At 43.0% G+C, this 18,614-nt stretch overlaps 1 protein-coding gene across 1 annotated transcript in view; it reads right to left on the bottom strand.

The window, feature by feature from the left end:
- LOC119649702 overlaps positions 1-18,614 on the bottom strand; it is a 447,461-nt gene that overhangs the window by 39,301 nt on the left and 389,546 nt on the right. Inside the window, exons 7-10 of the mRNA XM_038051973.1 lie at positions 1,806-1,925; positions 973-1,167; positions 621-860; positions 438-560 (exon numbers count right to left, since the gene is read on the bottom strand). Coding sequence (XP_037907901.1) covers positions 438-560; positions 621-860; positions 973-1,167; positions 1,806-1,925 — 678 coding nt within the window. The remainder of the gene's footprint in view (positions 1-437; positions 561-620; positions 861-972; positions 1,168-1,805; positions 1,926-18,614) is intronic.

Below are 18,614 nucleotides of genomic sequence, written 5' to 3'. Positions count from 1 at the left end.
AAAATATTATTTACATTTTTGGATAGTCGAGTATAAACCTAAATGTGATGAATATAACCCAACAGGAAATTCATAGGAACGACAAGTAGAGACACCATTTAAATTTGAAATCCGAAAATATTCCACTTTCTTGCCAGCCCAATGCAATGGAAATTTTGTTCGAAAGAAAAACTATGAGGTTCAGCAGAAATTCAAAGCCAAAAATATTCTTCCACACAAGTTTTCTTTTTTATAAATTGACCAGCCTACCATTTTATTCAGGGTCAGAATTTCAAAAATATACCAACGCATGTCATGCAAAATAACAACTTCTCAGACAGGATTAGTTTTACAAATTTCTCCACCAACCCCAAGTTATGTACATTCCCAGAATACTATGACAGGTATCAAACTTTTTTATCCTTATCATATCCAATACAGAAAATCAAACCGCTTACCGATACAAGTGTATTTATCCTCAGCAAAAATAAATCCAGTGCGACAAACGCAATGATAACTTCCGAACGTATTGACACACTGATGATAGCATCCACCATTATCATCGGCACATTCATTCTTATCTGAGGAAAAACGGTAAATTTATTCATAGCAACCAATTGTAAATAGATTTTATCACTTACCCTGACAATCCTCGGTCGTATAGTTTCTATAGTAACCATCTGGACATTCGGGTTCATCGTCATCAATTGGCTGGTCAGCTCCTATATCCACCAGGCAACTATATGATCCCGGAGTGTTAATGCAGCCGAATTCACACTTCATTTCCGACGACCTCTGGTCAGCACATTCGTCGATGTCAACACATGTCTTCCAGTCACTATCCAGGATCCATCCTTCCGGACACAGGCAGAAAGCACGACCTAAATATCGAAAATTCCATTTGGAAATTTTTTTCATTATTTAAACAAACGGAACAGTTTTATTTGTCTCGTCCTTAAATGGGGATAATATTTTACCGTAGTTCGTCCTTACCCATCGTGTTGAGGCAAGTGTGAGAGCACCCACCATTATTAACCGAGCACTCATCCATATCCACACAGCTATGCCCGTCTGTACTCAGCTGAGTACCAGCAAGATTTCCGCAAGAGCACTTGTAACTCCCCCAAGTATTGACGCAAGTATCCTGACATGGACCGTGACCGTTGCGGAGGAGACACTCATTTATATCTGCATGAGAAGCGATAATAAGAGTTAATGAAAAGCTGTGACATTTGAGTCCTCGTCCCCGATACGGGGAATGAGCACTCGGAATGCATGCACTCCAGTTAATTGCATAGTAGTTGCATTTCCTGCGCGACAAATAATAAAATAACGCAATTTATTGAACATCAAATTTAATGATTGTCAAATTGCAGCTTCGGATAGGGCTTAAAGATTATTGAGAGTTATGTTCGAGCAAAAAGTGGAGGAACATAAATAATTAACTTTCACAAAGAATTTGCAAACTTCATTTCCTAGATTCAGAGCTCATACATCAGCTTGAAACTTTTTTCCAAGCGCTTTGTCTACAATATGTAAGGCGGGAAAGGTTACATGTAGCGAAGCACATCCATCTTTCAGTACACTCCTATGGACCGTGAGTAAATCGATATCAATTTAAACGATCCTGAAAGCTTTAAGGACTCAAGAAGTCAGCACTAATTTGCATATAGTCGCAGGCAAACCACTTGGGTGTTGCTATGCCAATGACTCAAAATGAATTTTCTGCGATGAAGGAAAGGCACAAACAACTAGCTAAGTAAAACTCCACACATACATCAATCTGCAAGCATACATATACGAGTAACTGGATAAGCATATATTACCGATACAACTATTCGCTTCGCTTGCTCGTAATCCTTTAGGGCATTTGCAGCGATACGATCCGATAGTGTTTATGCAGCCATATTCGCAAACTGATGTATTTTCCATGCACTCGTTTATATCTGGAAAATTGAGAGAAAAACTTTGTTAATGGAGTTATGGAAAACAGGAAGATACGTAACGTTTCTGCATGAAAAACTGAATGGGTAATCAAGCCTTCTTTGAACTTGTTAAGAAGCCAAAGCAATTTTCCCATTTAAGCTAATTCGCTTATTCAGATTTGAAAAAAAATACTTTATAATCACATTAGAGAAAGGGGTGGCATCATGTTTTACTGTATTCACTTTTGGTACAATAATGATAAGACCAATTAGCCTGGTGGTCCTTTGGAGTATTTTAATTATCAGAAAATCTTAAGGTAGGAAAAGGGAATTAGCAAGCAACCTACGTATTGTGAAAAATTGGCTGTAAGAAATCCGAAATAAAGTTCGTTCCCATTATTCTCGACAGCTTGGAACCGCAAATTTCAAAGAGACGTCAACAGATGCATCCAAAACTCTCGGCAAGCACCTGATAAAAGGGACCATAGTATATCTGACTCGTTAGAACTAGAACATCTCATTTATGCTTCTTTCAGTGCAACAATGATGCATTGCAGAACAAAGAATATAGAATATAATATGGTGACTGATATCCAAAATTCCCACAAATGTATCTGGGTAGAAAATGTATATATGTACACTTTATGAAGAATCGCTTGGGCGTAAAGCAATTGTCACGAACTGTCATGAAAAAGATGTTTGCCTTTAAGCAATATGGCTCTGTCAAATGGAGAAATGCAATCCCCGGAGGGAACTTATCTTAAAGAAAAAGCAGAAATGATTTTATAGTTATCTATGGAAACAGTTTGTAGTTGAGTCGGAAAGAGTTGATTTGTTTTTAAATCAGCTAGTAATTAAAAAAGAATAAACAAAAGATGCCACCTTCTGCTGAAATCAAGCTCAATAAAGTCCATATATTGTCCCACGTGAAATGAGCTCAAGATTCGGTTCGCTTAGAATTGCAGAATAACATCAGCTGTTCTAAAATATTGTAGTTTAAAAAGTACATTCGTTACTACTTTTCGTCAAAAAGGATTTCGAGGACTTTATAAAAGCTTTATACCAAATGTATGGAGATCCGAAAGCGCTTGTGGTCTAAGACAAGAAGTTGTTCCACCACGCATCCTTTTTAACATGGCACTTGAAAAAGTGATCTACGATGCTGATGTAAATTTCTGAAGGCCTATGTTGACGATATTGGCATTACGGAAAGAACAACCGAGATGTACAATCTGCCTTCATTCAGATTGAGCAAATTGGTGGAAGATCTTGGACTTAATGAAGGCTACACAAAGTGCATCGTGGCAACGCCAGCAACAAAAATTAAAAAGCAACAGCATTAAATGGCACTAGTCAAATGAAAACAATAAAGATAATAGACTACAAGTCAACTCAATAAACCGTTCATAAGTTCTCCTATATAAGGCCTACAGATGCAGGCAAGGAGGGCAATATTCATGATGGCCGGTAGTATCAGTGAGGGGCGAGCTGCCTAAATCGAAGGAAGATTGATATCCTTTCTAGATGGCATCCCGAATCACTGATACCAAGGGATAACATGACAACGAGGTTTCACTTTGATAAGAAGTTTGAAACACGTTGGAGTTACAAGGCAAACTGGCAGAGCGTAGTTGCGACATACGGCTTAAATCAGCAACTGATTACTTGGTACACTGATGGATCCTTCACAGCAGCGGGAGCGGGCACGGGTGTCGTTGCTCCAAGAAAAATGTACTTTGAGCCAATGGGCAGGTGCACTAGCATATTCCAGGCGGAAATATACGCCATAGACAAATGTGCCTCCTTTAACCTGCAAAGGAACTACAGGCGGCAGAAAATAGCTATTCTCACCGATAGCCAAGCAGCGATCAAGGCACTTAGGTCCAGCCAGGTGAACTCTAAACTGGTATGGGAATGCCTTGAGAGACTGAATACACTCGGCTCGTCCAACAAGGTCTGGATACTTTGGGTTCCAGGCCATACTGGGTTGGAAGGCAACGAGGCAGCAGACGAGCTAGCCAAGAAGGGAGCAGGGACGCCATTACACGTGCCAAAACCCTTCTGTGGAATCGGAAACGGTTTCATGGCTATGAATCTAAGAAGAAGAGAGGAATTGTTGAGGGAACCATACTGGGCGGGCCTATCAGGGATGGAGCAGTCCAGTGTGCTTATTGGGGAATACGAACCCATGTGCACACAGGATTGCTTAAACCTCACCAAAAAGAACCTCCGAATCATAGCAGGAATTCTCACTGGTCATTGTCGGCTGAACTATCACCTAGGGAAGCTAGGGATATCTACGGACACTGCCTGTAGGTTTTGTGAGAAGTATGACGAAACCTCTACACAGCTCCTGGGACGGTGTCCGGCACTTGTGCAAAGTAGGCCGAGACATCTGGGAAAACACTTAATACCAGATGCAAAGTTGAAAGATCTGGAAGTAGGGAACATGCTAAAGTCCCTGACGGTTATAGGCTTGCTTGAGATACTATGATCAATAGGTACACTATAACCAGTAAAAGGGGCACAATAGTTCTTTAAGGACGCGGCGCGACTTCGCTTAACAGAATATTAATAATAATATATAAGGTCGAAAATCACAATAGATAAAAATTGCGACGATGAAATCGGCGGAAGGTTGTTTGCAGCTAACAGACTCTATTTCAGTTTACATAAACTGTTCCGCTCAAAACATCTCACCATAGGGCCGGTATGCTAGAGGATGATCCAGCCCGGAAAGTGTTTAAAAGCAAAATGCGTACAGAAAGAAGATGTGGAAAACCTTCCCTCAGATGGAGCGTTGACGTTGGTCAAGGCGACACTGCTTTTGAGGATATCGAATAGGTGTATCTAGGCAAAAAGCTGTTATGTCTGGAGTTCTTGACTACGGCAGGCCTAGATCGGTCAACATTTGTAACGTTATGCGTGTTAAACCCAATCAAAAAAATTGCTTTATTTATGAAACATTTAGAGCAAACGATTAATATATATAAATTCCAAAGAATGTGGCGTTTATTACCCTTATTTACTTGTATTTATTTTTATTCTTCTTACTTTTTTGGTTTCATATTTTTCTTTTCCTATTTTACTTTCTTTTTATTTTTAAAAGGTTTTGTTTGTAAAAAGGGGGTTCAAAAGGAGGGTTACAATTTTTGTTTACCGAATATGGTGGTGTTGGTCAAAGGGTAGTACAGGTCCCAGGGCGAAACGTGGATTGGTACTGACGATGGAGCACAAAACCTGGGAAACGCCTGCTGAACCAACAGCTCTACTGCCAAACCTTATCTCCACTCCACGTGGTGACCGCTGGGAGCTCTTTCTTAACGAAAAGCTGCAGACGGAGAAGGATGAAGGCGATTCTTCCGCGCCTAAAAACGGTATAAATTGTACCAACTGCTCCTCCGGGTTGGGGGTTGGGTAGGGGTGATAACCCCTCACGGAAAACAAAAGTTATGAAGTCACAACAGGAGCCTCGGACTGGATGGATAACACAACGACAAACCCGGCACCGAGAAAGGAATAACGATTTCCGCATTTTCTCACGGAAGGTCCGCTCCCTGTATAGAGAGATAGAGCCTGCCAAGCAGCCAGCCGATACCCTATGCCAATATAGAGCTGATGTAATAGCGGCCTTCCAGTAAAACATGTGCTCGGGGTAAGTTTCTTAGTCAGCCAAAGAGTGAAACCTGCTGTTATCAGCTTTGAACACATAAGCGAACGGCTAAGTACTCTGTGCTTGCGAGGCAAATTTAGAAACCTCATTAACGTTCACGTACAGTCGGATAAGGATACCTTCTACGAGTCAGTAGAACGAACCCTCGAAGCCTGCCCCAAGTATGATATCAAAATCATATTTGGGGATTTTAACAGCCAAGTAGGGTCCGAGCCTGTATTCAGACGCTACGTTGGCTACCATATCTTACATACGGATACTAATGATAACGGGCTGAGGATTATTCAACTAGCAGTGTCACACGAAATGGTTGTTACAAGTAACTTGTTTGCGCGGAAAGCGGTCGACAAACGAACGTAGGCTTCTTCAGACGGGACCACTTGCAATTAAATTGACCACATGTTGATCCATGGTCGCCACGTCTCAGCCTTGATAAATGCCAGAACATATAGGTCAATATAGACTCGGATCACTATGTCGTTGGCATAGTGCTCCGAGCTTGAATAACAACACCACCCAGAATCTCCTCTGACAATCAGGTGAGAGTTAACACTGGATGGCTTCAGTGCTTCACACAGCCCTCCACAACACCTATAGAAGGGAAATGGATGCCGCAATAGCCGCAGCCAACAAAGGTCAACAAATGATTTTCACAAGCATTTGAGGAACGTGATCGTAAATACGGCCATAAACATACTGAGCCCCAGCCGCAGAAAGAGTCGGAACGGCTGGTTTGACGATGAATGTAAGCTAGCAACGGAACGGAGGAATGCCGCATACCGAGTAATGCTACATTCTCAAAGAACGCAGACACGCGCGGAGACTTATCACGAACTCCGGCGAGTGGAGAAGTGAATTCACAAACGGAAAAAGGAAGCCTGGGAGAACCAACAGGTCTGTGAACTCGAAAAGTATAGGGAGCAACCGCACCAGGCGCAAAAGTTTTACCAACACGTCAGGAAGATGAGGCCTTACATACCTCGATGTTCATCCTGCCGAAACAAAGAGGAAAATTTGATTTCCGACTGAATGAGCGATGGGTTGAGTACTTTGATGAACTACTGAACGACCAGAACATCGGTGAGTTGGAGGTCCCGCTAACTGAAGACGACGGACAAATATGCCACCACCAAGCATTGAAGAAACAGTCCGTGCAATTCATCAGCTCAAAAATCATAAGTCGCCAGGAGCCGATGGAATTACAGCCGAATTGGTTAAATACGGAGGCGACTAATTACACCAAGTGGTTCATCAACGTGTGCTCAAAGTGTGGGACAGCGAATCAATGCCTGACGATTGGCAAAGTGGCATTATCTGTCTCATACATAGAAAGGGAGATATCACACAGTGCAGCAATTATAAAGTTATCACGTTGCTGAGTACCATCTATCTTGCTAGGCCGGATAACCCCATCCGCTCAGAAAATCATTGGTCCATACCAAACGCTTCACTCCAGGCAAATCAGCACCAGATCAGATTTTCTCTGTACGGCAAGTAATGGAAAAACTATTGGAATATGGAATCAGTTGCACCATCTTTTCATCGGCTTGAAAGTCGCCTAAGATAGCACAGCCAAGGTAAAACTGTACACGGCCATGAGAGAATTCGGTATCCCGACGAAAGTGATAAGACTGACTAGGTATTGACCCTGACCAATGTGCGTGGCCAGATAAAAGCACCAGGATCGCTCTCGAGACCATTCGACATCAACAACGGTCTACGACAAGGGGATGCCCTATCACGCGTCCTCTTTAACCTGGCTCTCCAGAAAGTGATCCGTGATGGTGAGATAAATGCGAGTGATACGATCCTCTTTAAGTACACCCAACTACTACCAATGCGGACGATCTGAACATCATATAAAGAACGACCCGAGGCAGACAAACTGCCTTCACCCAGATCGAGTAGACAGTGCGAGATCTCGGGCTGCACATCAAGACAAATTATATGGTGGCAAAGTCAGCACCAAAAACCAACCAACCAACAACATCAAACCGCACTGGTCAAACAGGAAGAATAAGGATAGGAGAATGCAACTTTGAGACCGTTGATAATTTTTCCTATCTAGGGTCGAAAATCACAACCGATAACAGCTACGATGATGTAATCCGCGTACAGTTGTTGGCAGCCAACAGAACCTATTTTAGCTTGCAAAAACTATTCCGCTCGAAGCGTCTCACCATAGGGTCAAAGCTCTTATTGTACAAGACAATGATATTGCCAGTGCTTATTTATCCCTTGGACACTTGGTTTCTTAGCAAGAAAAATTGGGAACGTTTGGCCGTGTCCGAGAGAAGAATCCTCTGAAGAATTTTTAGCCCCCTACATGAGGCTGGCTGATTCGGAAGCTTACATAACGCCGAAGTCTTCGAACGATACCATGACCGTCATGTTGTGGATAAAATCCGGCTCAATAGGTTACGGTGGGCGAGTCACTCAATCCGTATGGATGAGGAAGATCCAGCCGGCAAAGTCTATAGGGGCAATATCTATGGCAGAAAAAGAAGACAAGGCAGAACCTGCCTAAGATGGAGCGATGGCATATGTCAGGATGCCAAACAGCTTTTAGGGATATCGAATTGGTGGACTTCGGCGCAAAACCGGGATGTCTAGAGTTCCTTATTAAGGCAGGCCTAGACTGGATACCGGCTGTTGCGCCGTTGATGATGCTGATGAATATGGTCATGTTCGGTATCAAAAGAAGAGTCCCAATTGGTACTTTCCGAAACCACTCTTAGTGTGGACATTTGTTGGAAAGATGGGTATGTGGGTCAAAAGTGATCATTTCTTATGAAAAAAAAATTCTGAAGCTGCAGGATAAGCATCGATTGAGGATGCGATCCTTCGTGGATCTTTCCACTTGGTCATGGCACTCGGGTCCAGCTCTATGCGCCTGGTCGAGACGTCATGTTTTTTTAATTTTATTTTCATTTCCATGTTTAGCTTCTGTGTTGATCTTTTGTAAGGTTCGCGGTTCAGGTTCTGGTGGGGGCCAACGTATCGGCATAAGGACACGTGAAATTTTGTTAAATGACACGTGAGGAAGTGTCTTAAGATCCACACGTTCGCGAGCCTGACTTCCGCGGAAATATTTGCTTTCTTTCACAGTAGCGCCCAGTCAGAATTTTCTCACGATCACGGCGTGTTATTCCCCTGCTCGAAAGCAGCATCGTTACGTTCATTAGCACGGGGCACCGTTGATTGCTTTGGCAGTTGACTAGCACTTAGTAGCATAAGACAACAAAGTACCCTACGACATATTTTGGATTTAAGACGATCAATGATACGTCGATCAGAAACAAAATCAATTATGGACCCCCTTTCATCCAAGTAGTGCCGATACCTGGAACTATTTCGCAGATCAATTCACCGTTTGCTCAAGGCTTGATTGATTCGAGATACTTATATTACCATTTCTAGGCAGTTAGGTGCCGCTAGCAGTGATATTATCGAAAAACTCCGGTTTATTCAGATTCAGTTGACGACCATGCCACGGGCACTTCCTTGATGATTACGAAAGGGAGTTTGGTATTCCTGTCACATTTCCAACTTTAATCTTCTGATCACGGCAGCAATCAAACCCTGCGGACAAGTTTTTCTAGCGTTAGGTGTCGCTTACCGGATGAGTTTGTGTGGCCGTTGCAAGATAAAGGAATGTAAAGTAAACAGTATGATGTTCCTGAAAGGGATGTTTCCATGAGTTATCGCGCAATATATTGCTTTGGCAGTTCTTGACAAACCCGACCTAGTTTGCGGTAATACGAACAATATCGCGAATGCCGCTGAGAGGAGTGATATGGGATAAGAGTTGCATGGGACGGTAATATAAACATTCATTACCCCTTTTTCCAGATTAGAACGATCTTGCTTTCTTGTCCACCAGATGGTATTCTACCCTCCTCAATAACCTCGATCGAAGAACTCACTGAGCCAGAGTGTTGGGTCCCAGCCCTATGTTTTCACAAGTTGCTTTTCCCAATTTTGTTCGTTTAATTGCTTCTTCAACTTCTGCGGCGCTGAAAGGTAAGAATGCTTCAAATGTATGCAGTTTTTGCGAAGTATCCCTCCATTGGTCCGTCACGACTGGTCAGGCGGTAAACAAAGTACTGTTCTTGTCATTAACACAACTGAAATGTTGGATTCCCTGTATGATAAAGCAATGCAGATTTCTCTCCCCGTTGATAGTGAATAGTTTATCGTAAAGATTTGAGCCCACCAGTTAGCAACAATCGCCAAGCATCTTGGGTGATAAACAGCGTACCAACCTTGTTGTTTTCGAAGACTACATGGACCGCCTAGTGAACTGTGCTCTTAGCTCGATTCCAGGATTTTTTAACGTTCGTAATGGTGGTCGATCGCTTAAATGCGAACATTTCTTTTCTCACAAAACCGCCATATTTTACTTCACAGCGGACCAGGTTCTCGGCTCGACCTCAATCAAAAACCGATGTTAAAATGCGATTGTTTTCAAAAAAAACGGCTTTGCAGTCAGCAACATTGAGAAAATGCCATTATCTGAGGAGAAAATAGTCGATTTACGCGTTAACGACCCCCGAATAAAATGTAGGAAGATGAGATAACCGCTTAACGAACTGCATATCAACAAGCACAAGGTAATGTGTGTAGGCAAAATCAATAATACGCCCGCCAACCTCATTAAGTGTTCAAAGCGTTAACCCCTTGGCTCCCTTTCTTCCGTATGCGTATGTGGCACGTATACGGTGAAGAAATGAATCGTGTGGTTACCTGTCGCAGGACTTGATACCAAGAGAGATTAGATAGAATTTAGTGTAGTGCAGAATATCCCACTGAATTTTACTTATCTGTTTCCCTGATCTCAGATATGTATTTTATTTATTTTTTTTTACTGGTGGTAGTACAAAATGCATTGCTTCAAATACTCCTGGACATAAGCCAGTTTATTCTAGCAGATTAATTGTCTATATACCGTTTGCAGCTAGATAATTTTGCTGCGATTTCAGCATTCAGTAAGTCATATTTTAGGATACTACATTTATCATTAGATTACCTTTAAATCATATCATCATCAACGGCGCAACAAACGGTATCCGGTCTACGCCTGCCTTGATAAGGAACTCCAGGCATCCCGGTTTTGCGCGAGGTCCACCAATTCGATATCCCTAAAAGCTGCTTGGCGTCCTGACCTACGCCATCGCTCCATCTTAGGCAGGGCCTGCCTCGTCTTCTTTTCGGACTGGATCATCCTCATCCATGCGGATTAAGTGACCCGCCCACCGTAACCTATTGAGCCCGATTTTATCCACAACCGGACGGTCATGGTATCGCTCATAGATTTCGTCATTGTGTAGGCTACGGAATTGTCCATCCTCATGTAGGGGGCCAAAAATTCTTCAGAGGATTCTTCTCTCGAACGCGGCCAAGAGCTCGCAATTGTTCTTGCTAAGAACCCAAGTTTCCGAGGAATACATGAGGACTGGCAAGATCGTAGTCTTGTACAGTAAGAGCTTTGACCCTATGTTCAGACGTTTCGAGCGGAACAGTCTTTGTAAGCTGAAATAGGCTCTGTTGGCTGACAACAACCGTGCGCGGATTTCATCATCGTAGTTGTTATCGGTTGTGATTTTCGACCCTAGATAGGAGAAGTTGTCAACGGTCTCAAAGTTGTATTCTCCTATCCTTATTCTTCCTGTTTGACCAGTGCGGTTTGATGTTGGTGGTTGATTCGTCTTCGGTGCTGACGTTGCCACCATATATTTTGTCTCGCCTTCATTGATGTGTAGCCCAAGATCTCGTGCCGCCTGCTCGATCTGGATGAAGGCAGTTTGTAGGTCTCGGGTGGTTCTTCCCATGATGTCGATATCGTCAGCATAGGCCAGTAATTGGGTGGACTTGAAAAGCATCGTACCTCTTGCATTTACCTCAGCATCACGGATCACTTTCTCGAGGGTCAGGTTAAAGAGGACGCATGACAGAGCATCCCTTTGTCGTAGACTGTTGTTGATGTCGAATGATTTTGAGAGTCATCCTGCTGCTTTTATCTGGCCTCGCACATTGGTCAGGGTCAGCCTAGTCAGTCTTATTAATTTCGTCGGGATACCGAATTCACTTATGACCGTGTACAGTTCTTCCCTGGCTATGCTATCACAGGTGGCTTTAAAGTCGATGAACAGATGGTGCAACTGTTGTCCATATTCCAACAGTTTTTCCATCGCTTGCCGCACAGAGAAAATCTGATCTGTTACTGATTTGCCTGGAGTGAAGCCTCTTTGGTATGGGCCAATGATGTGCTGGGCGTATGGGGCTATCCGGCCTAGCAAGATAGAGGAGAATATCTTATTGATGGTACTCAGCAACGTGATACCTCTATAATTGCTGCACTGTGTGATATCTCCCTTTTTATGTATGAGACAGATAATGCCTCGTTGCCAATCGTCAGGCATTGATTCGCTGTCCCATACCTTGAGCACAAGTTGATGAACCACTTTGTGTAACTGGTCGCCTCCATATTTAACCAATTCGGCTGTAATTCCATCGGCTCCTGGCGACTTGTGATTTTTTAGCCGATGAATTGCACGGACTGTTTCTCCTAAACTTGGTGGTGGCAGTATTTGTCCGTCGTTTTCAGTTGGAGGGACCTCCAACTCGCCGATGTTCTGGTTGTTCAGTAGTTCATCAAAGTACTCAACCCATCGCTCCAGTATGTCCATTCTGTCGAAAATCAGATTTCCTTCTTTGTCTCGGCAGGATGAGCATTGAGGTGTATAAGGCTTCATCCTGCTGATTTGTTGGTAAAACTTCCGCGCCTGGTGTGGTTGCTCCCTGTACTTTTCTAGTTCACAGACCTGTTGGTTCTCCCAGGCTTCCTTTTTCCGTCTGTGAAGTTGCTTCTCCGCTCGACGAAGTTCGTGATAAGTCTCTGCGCGTGCCCGCGTTCTTTGAGAATGCAACATTACTCATTCATCGTCAAACCAGCCGTTTCGACTGCTTTTGCGACTGGGGCCAAGTATGTTTTTGGCCGTATCCATGATAACGTTCTTCAGGTGGTTGTGAAGATCATTTGTTGATGCTTCAACTCCAGGTCTTCTGCTGACTGCGGTTATTGCGGCATCCATTTCCCTCTTATAGGTGTCGCGGAGGGATGTGTTGTGGATGGCTTCAGTGTTCACTCTCACCTGATTGTCAGAGGGGATTCTAGGTGGTATTGTTATTCGAGCTCGGAGCACCATGACAACGAGATAGGGATCCGAGTCTATATTGGCCCCCCTATATGTTCTGACATTCATCAAGGCTGAGAGGTGGCGGCGTTCGATCAACACGTGGTCAATTTGGTTGAAAGTGGCCCACGTATGTTTGTGGACCGCTATCCGCGTAAACCAGGAACTTCCAACAGCCATTTCGTGTGACCCTGTTAATTAAATAATCCGCAGTCCGTTATCATTTGTATTTCCGTTGGCCTGCATTCCTTCCCTACTTGGCTGTTAAAATCCCCAAGTATGATTTTGATATCATATCTGGGCCGGCTTCCAGGGTTCGTTCTACTGCCTCGTAGAAGGTATCCTTCTCCGACTCTGTCTCCTCTGTAGGGGCACGAACGTTAATGAAGCTTATATTTCTAAACTTGCCTCGCAAGCGCAGAGTGCATAGCCGTTCGCTTATGTTTTCAAAGCCGATAACAGCAGGTTTCATTTTTTGGCTGACTAAGAAACCTACTCCGAGCACATGGTTTACTGGATGGCCACTATAATATATGGTGTAGCGGCTCTTCTCCAGGAAACCGGTCCCTGTCCAACGCATGTCCTGTAACGCTGTTAAATCAGCCCTATATTGGGACAGGGTATCGGCTAGCTGCTTATCAGCTTCATATCTGTACAGGGAGCGCACGTTCCATGAGAAAATGCGCAAATCGTTATTCGATTGTCGTTGCCGGGTTTGTCGTTGTATAATCCGTCCAGTCCGAGGTTCCTGTTGTGGCTTCGTAACAAGTTGTTTTCCATGTAGGACTAACAATCCTACCCAACCCTCAACCTGGAGGACCAGCTGGTACAATTTGTCCCGTTTTTAGGCGCGGAAGACTCGCCTTCATCCTTCTCCGTCAGCAGCTTTTCGTTAAGAAAGAGCTCCCAGCGGTCACCACGTGGATGCGCAGATAGGGTTTGGTAGTAAAGCTGTTGATGTTGTTTCAGCAAGCATTTCCCAGGTTTTATGCTCCATTGTGGGTACCAATCCACGTTTCGCCCTGGGACCTATACTACCTTTTGACCTTTAGATCATATACTCTCGTTTATGCATGAAACGCGTATTCGGGTATAGCGTAGTTTTCAAAAGAATGATAAATTTCTAAAAGAGTGCTATCTCGTAATAACTCCAATTCTCGAAACACAGGGCCAGCGTGTAAGCCCAGTGGAGTACTAGCCATGACAACAGGCTCTCGTAATCAAGAAAGGCTTAGGTTATTTTCCTTCACTCTGAGTGGAAGTGGACGTAATTCGACGGGAAAATCTTTTGTGATAATTCTCAAAGTCACAGCCACTCATTGGAAATTATCCTACTTGCACTACCTACTTTTAATGGTTTTGGTTAGAAGACCGACTTCACTCTTCCGTAATTAAAACCTTTGAACATCGCTCTCGCTAAACCAGCATCTAATCCAAAAAAAAAAAAACTTTTCAGGATTTAAAAAAAAAAAACAGCCTAATCCGAGAGCATAATGGGCCGTGAGGTGGGATCATTACCAATAGTTAGTCACATACAAGGAAACCATGGTAATGTGACACTTCTTCATTCCACATTGCGCCAAGTGTAATTTATCGCTTCTATCCATTTGTTTGCTGCTCCTTCAATCCCATGAAATCCTGTCGAAAACGCTCGGATATATCGACATCTCATTTTTCTGAGAAAATTCAACAAAAAAATTCCCTTGAAAAAAAAAAACGTTTTACTACCAAAAATATTTTGCATCCACTAATGCTTTGTCCAATTTCGAAAATCAAACAATACATTTGTATGCAAGTGTTAAAATTACTACGAATCTGCTCTCCTTGCTATTCCCCCAACTAATGAAAAACGAAATTTCCTTCAGCTTAAATAACCCAAAAGTAATTGCCCACAGCTTTTTTCGTATTCCGGGAACATTTCTTTTATCAAGGTATCAGAAAAATCCTTAATGAAAACTGAACCATAAAAACTTTATAGCCAATAGAGTTTTACACCTCTGATAATATGAAACTGCTAATAAAACCCAATAAGTTACGAAACCTGATTACGAATTCATTGCAAGAAAAAAACGATTAAAATTCCAATTTAGGAGTGACCGCTGATAAGGGCAAAAAGGTCATTTACAACATCTTTCCCAGCTTTACAGTTCCAGGGGCACGTTTCTGATAGTGTCAGGGCTATTTTAATTTGCTTATGTCGATCTATACACCTTGAAATTCTGAACATTTGCGTGAATTAGGTGGTTTCGTGGAAACAAGGTCTGTGAAGGAGATTATGGTAATTTGTTCCGGGAGCAGAAATGCTTTATTTTCTGGAATTTGTTGATATGGACGCTTTACTTTAGATAAAATTGCGCAATGTAAAATCGAATGGATCCCTTTTTAAGGTTTTGTGTAAACACAAAACCTTATTAAAATCGGTTTACTGTCTGTCTGTCTGTCTGTCTGTCTGTCCGTCTGTCTGTCTGTCTGTCTGTCTGTCTGTCCGTCACACGCATTTTTCTCGCAGACGGTTGTAGCGATTGACACTAAATTTGGTAGAAAGGTGGGAACTGTGAACGCTCACGCATACAGTGAGTTACATCCTTTTACGTTGAATTTAAGGGGGGGGGGTCCCCATACATGCAAAAGGGGGGTGTAAATTTTTTTTTCATCAAATATAGTCATGTGGGATATCAAATGAAAGGTCTCGATTAGTACTTTTCGAAGCCGGTCTTAGTTTTGACATTTGTTGGAAAGGTGGGGAGTGCGGGGGGTTGAAAGTGCTCAATCCTTTAAGGGGGCCATTCTCAGAAACTACCCAATCGAAAAATCTGAAAAAAATCAGGGGGCTGCCACTATATGGTGCCTGGGCTCCAAAATACCTTCCATAGTGATATCTGTACAAATAAAGTTAATAATAGTATATTACCATAATTTTTAATAATTGACTGCAAAACCCCCCTTAAGTTCATGCTAGAACGGCAAAATTTCACAACAATATAGAGTATAACATAGAGCATGATCTTACCAAGTTTGGTGAAAATCGCACTATTACTAACAAAGTTATAATACGTCAAACTTCTGGCTTCTTCGCAAATTCAAGACTATGAATGTCAATATCATGCGAAAGTGGATATTCTCACATAATATATGGATATATTACGTGCTACGTACTAAGAAATACACAAAACCTTTCGTACCTGAAGCGTCCAGCTTCCGGTTTCCCGACTTGTTTGTCTATACATTCTTAGTAAATTGCAAGATATAACACTAAAAGAGAAAACGTGGCTCCCAAAATTCAATAGGGTGGTCAAGGATAGTATTCAGAGGGGGATGAAATAGGTAGCCGAATATCGGTGCGAGAATTTGAATCCCGGGCCGTCTGTGAATAAATGCCTACAGTTTGTTACTAAACCCTATGTTAACCCTCCACGTGGTTCCGCCGGTAGGTCTCAAAAGTTACAAATGAGCATCTCAAAACGGGAAGAATAATCGGAATAGTCGTTCAATATGGGGGTTTGGGTTTATAAACGGTTATTCACACAAACTAAATATAATACAATGTACAGCAACGTGTCACATCACTTAACAGAACTGGTGCCTTTGAAAGTCTATTTCAGCAGATCAGCATCTACCAACAGAAAGTGAGCAGTTATCAAGAAAACAGGAGTTAGAGTCGCTCTACAGCTCCAAAGAGAAGGCGAAGAAGGACAGGAAGAAAAACCATCTACTAACAGCTAAACCGGATACGCCTTGTGGAGCCGCAATGCAAGAGGCGAGGAAACAAAGGAGGCCTAGATCGCCAGTTCTCATTCTTAAAAGAAGATCTATTAGGAAACCCCCAGGGAAATCCGTTATAAGATTAAGCCCGAAAGCATTGTATTGCATGCGGAAGACGAAGGATACCGGAGTAACATGCTGCAGTCAGATAGGTCCCAAAGGGGAGATTTGCAACGAAAAGGAAAGTTGCGCTCTTTGCGTGTCTGGTGAGAACATTCAGGGCCGAATCCGAAAAGGCTAGGATACGGCTAATATGATACGGATCATACAAATTAAATTTCACCGTTCGCAAATTGCTAATGCAGATCCCTGTGGAAGTAGAAACTAAATGACATCTCGATTTATTACGTACGGCTGGGTTCGGGATGGCGTCTAATATTGCCGCGGGATTGCGCTTAACTTCGGGTGTTGGCCAAGCCCAAAGGAATGGTTTTTCGAGATAACGCTTTTCAGCGTCTATCTAAAATCGAATGAGAAGGTTTCAGTGTGTTTTAGGCAAGGACGCCTTCAAAGCCGTGGAAATTCAATGCGGTATATTTAATTCACACCCTAGAGGAAATGGACCTAGGAAATGGCGGCAGGTCGCAATTTGAAACACTGAATCCACACGCTCAAGTTGCAAAGGAAATATTCCTCGTATATTCTCGTTCATATCACTGGTTTTGTTGGTGGATAGATGAAGGATTTCTCAGCCAGCGTCAATCAGTGAATCGCGTTCGAAATGGTTGACGCTCTCTCTCGTAGTGCACTAGCCTGGTAAACTCGATGCAGGTAATGCAGGTAATGTTGCGGCATTTGTTACCAGACGTACTGCTAAACCTGGGCAAAACAGCCTCGCCAGATTGATGCGATGCGCAAGCGGATAATGACTGATCATGGCTCAACCTTGGACTGGAAAAAAATGGAAGTAGTCATTCTGACTAGGAAGGAAATCCTGACCCAGCGTCCCGTGCTTATTGGTGAGTTAAAGGGCCATGTGGGAGATTGTGTCCCCGGAATTTCCATAATACTGGCCTCATACACGTCCTAGAGTGCAATAAATTTACGTGAAACGCAATACTTTGACTTTCAATAACTTTGTTAATAATAGCTGGATTGTGTTCAAACTTTCTAGAATTATGTTCTATATTATCGCCTAAACTGATGCGAATGTATATTGAGGATGAACTTAAGGGGGTTTTCGGGTAAATTTCCAAAATATGGTATTATGCTAAAGTTAACTTTATTTGTGCAGACATTGGAATGGGATGTATTTTGAAACCTAGATTTCTTATAGATGCATCACTCCTCAATGTTTAATCTAACATCAGAAATAAAATCAATCCTGTAAAGTACTAATCGAGCCCTTTCATTTGATGCCCCACATGACCACATTCTGTCAAAAAAAATGTACGCCCCCCGCCCCCCTCCAAGCTCAACAACAACAATAGCGCCACTCACTTCATGTAAAGGGACACACAGGCCACCAATTCTTACCAAATTTTGTGACAATCGGTTCAGCCGTATCGGAGCACATCAGGTGTATCAGACAAATAAACAGACGGGTAGATGAACAGGCGGACAGATGGAAGACTTCATGTACAGCGACTAGTAGGCATTAGAGGGGGGTACTTACACCTTCCAGCACCCCCTGAATGTAACGCCAATTCCACCAGTTACCAGGGACGAGCTACTGGAGATCTGGAGTCGAATAGGTGGCAGCAAAGCCTCGGGTATGGATGATATACCGAATAAGGCCCTCAAACTTGCTGTTAAATGTAGACCGGATATGTTCCCGGAGTTGTGCAAAACGTGCATGTCCGAAGGTATCTTTCCTGCACTATGATAGCGGCAGAAGCTGGTGCTACTGCCTAAGGCTGGCAAACCTCCAGGGGAACCGTCCTCCTATAGACCCACACGCCTTCTAGAATGCATTCAACTCGGCTTATACGAAAGTCTCTGGCCCACCTACCTCGATTGAGGACAGCTAATTGCAAGAGCGGGCGCTATGGTATAATACCGATAATGGACCCACGGAGTATATTATCTCCGCGCGTCTATCAGACGACTCTGTATTGGGCCCACTACCGTGGAGTATCA

Source organism: Hermetia illucens, chromosome 2 (genome assembly GCF_905115235.1).
Source record: "Hermetia illucens chromosome 2, iHerIll2.2.curated.20191125, whole genome shotgun sequence".
Classification (NCBI taxonomy): domain Eukaryota; kingdom Metazoa; phylum Arthropoda; class Insecta; order Diptera; family Stratiomyidae; genus Hermetia; species Hermetia illucens.
The sequence above is the reverse complement of the archived record's forward strand: the minus strand, read 5'-3'. Positions and strand labels throughout refer to the sequence as shown.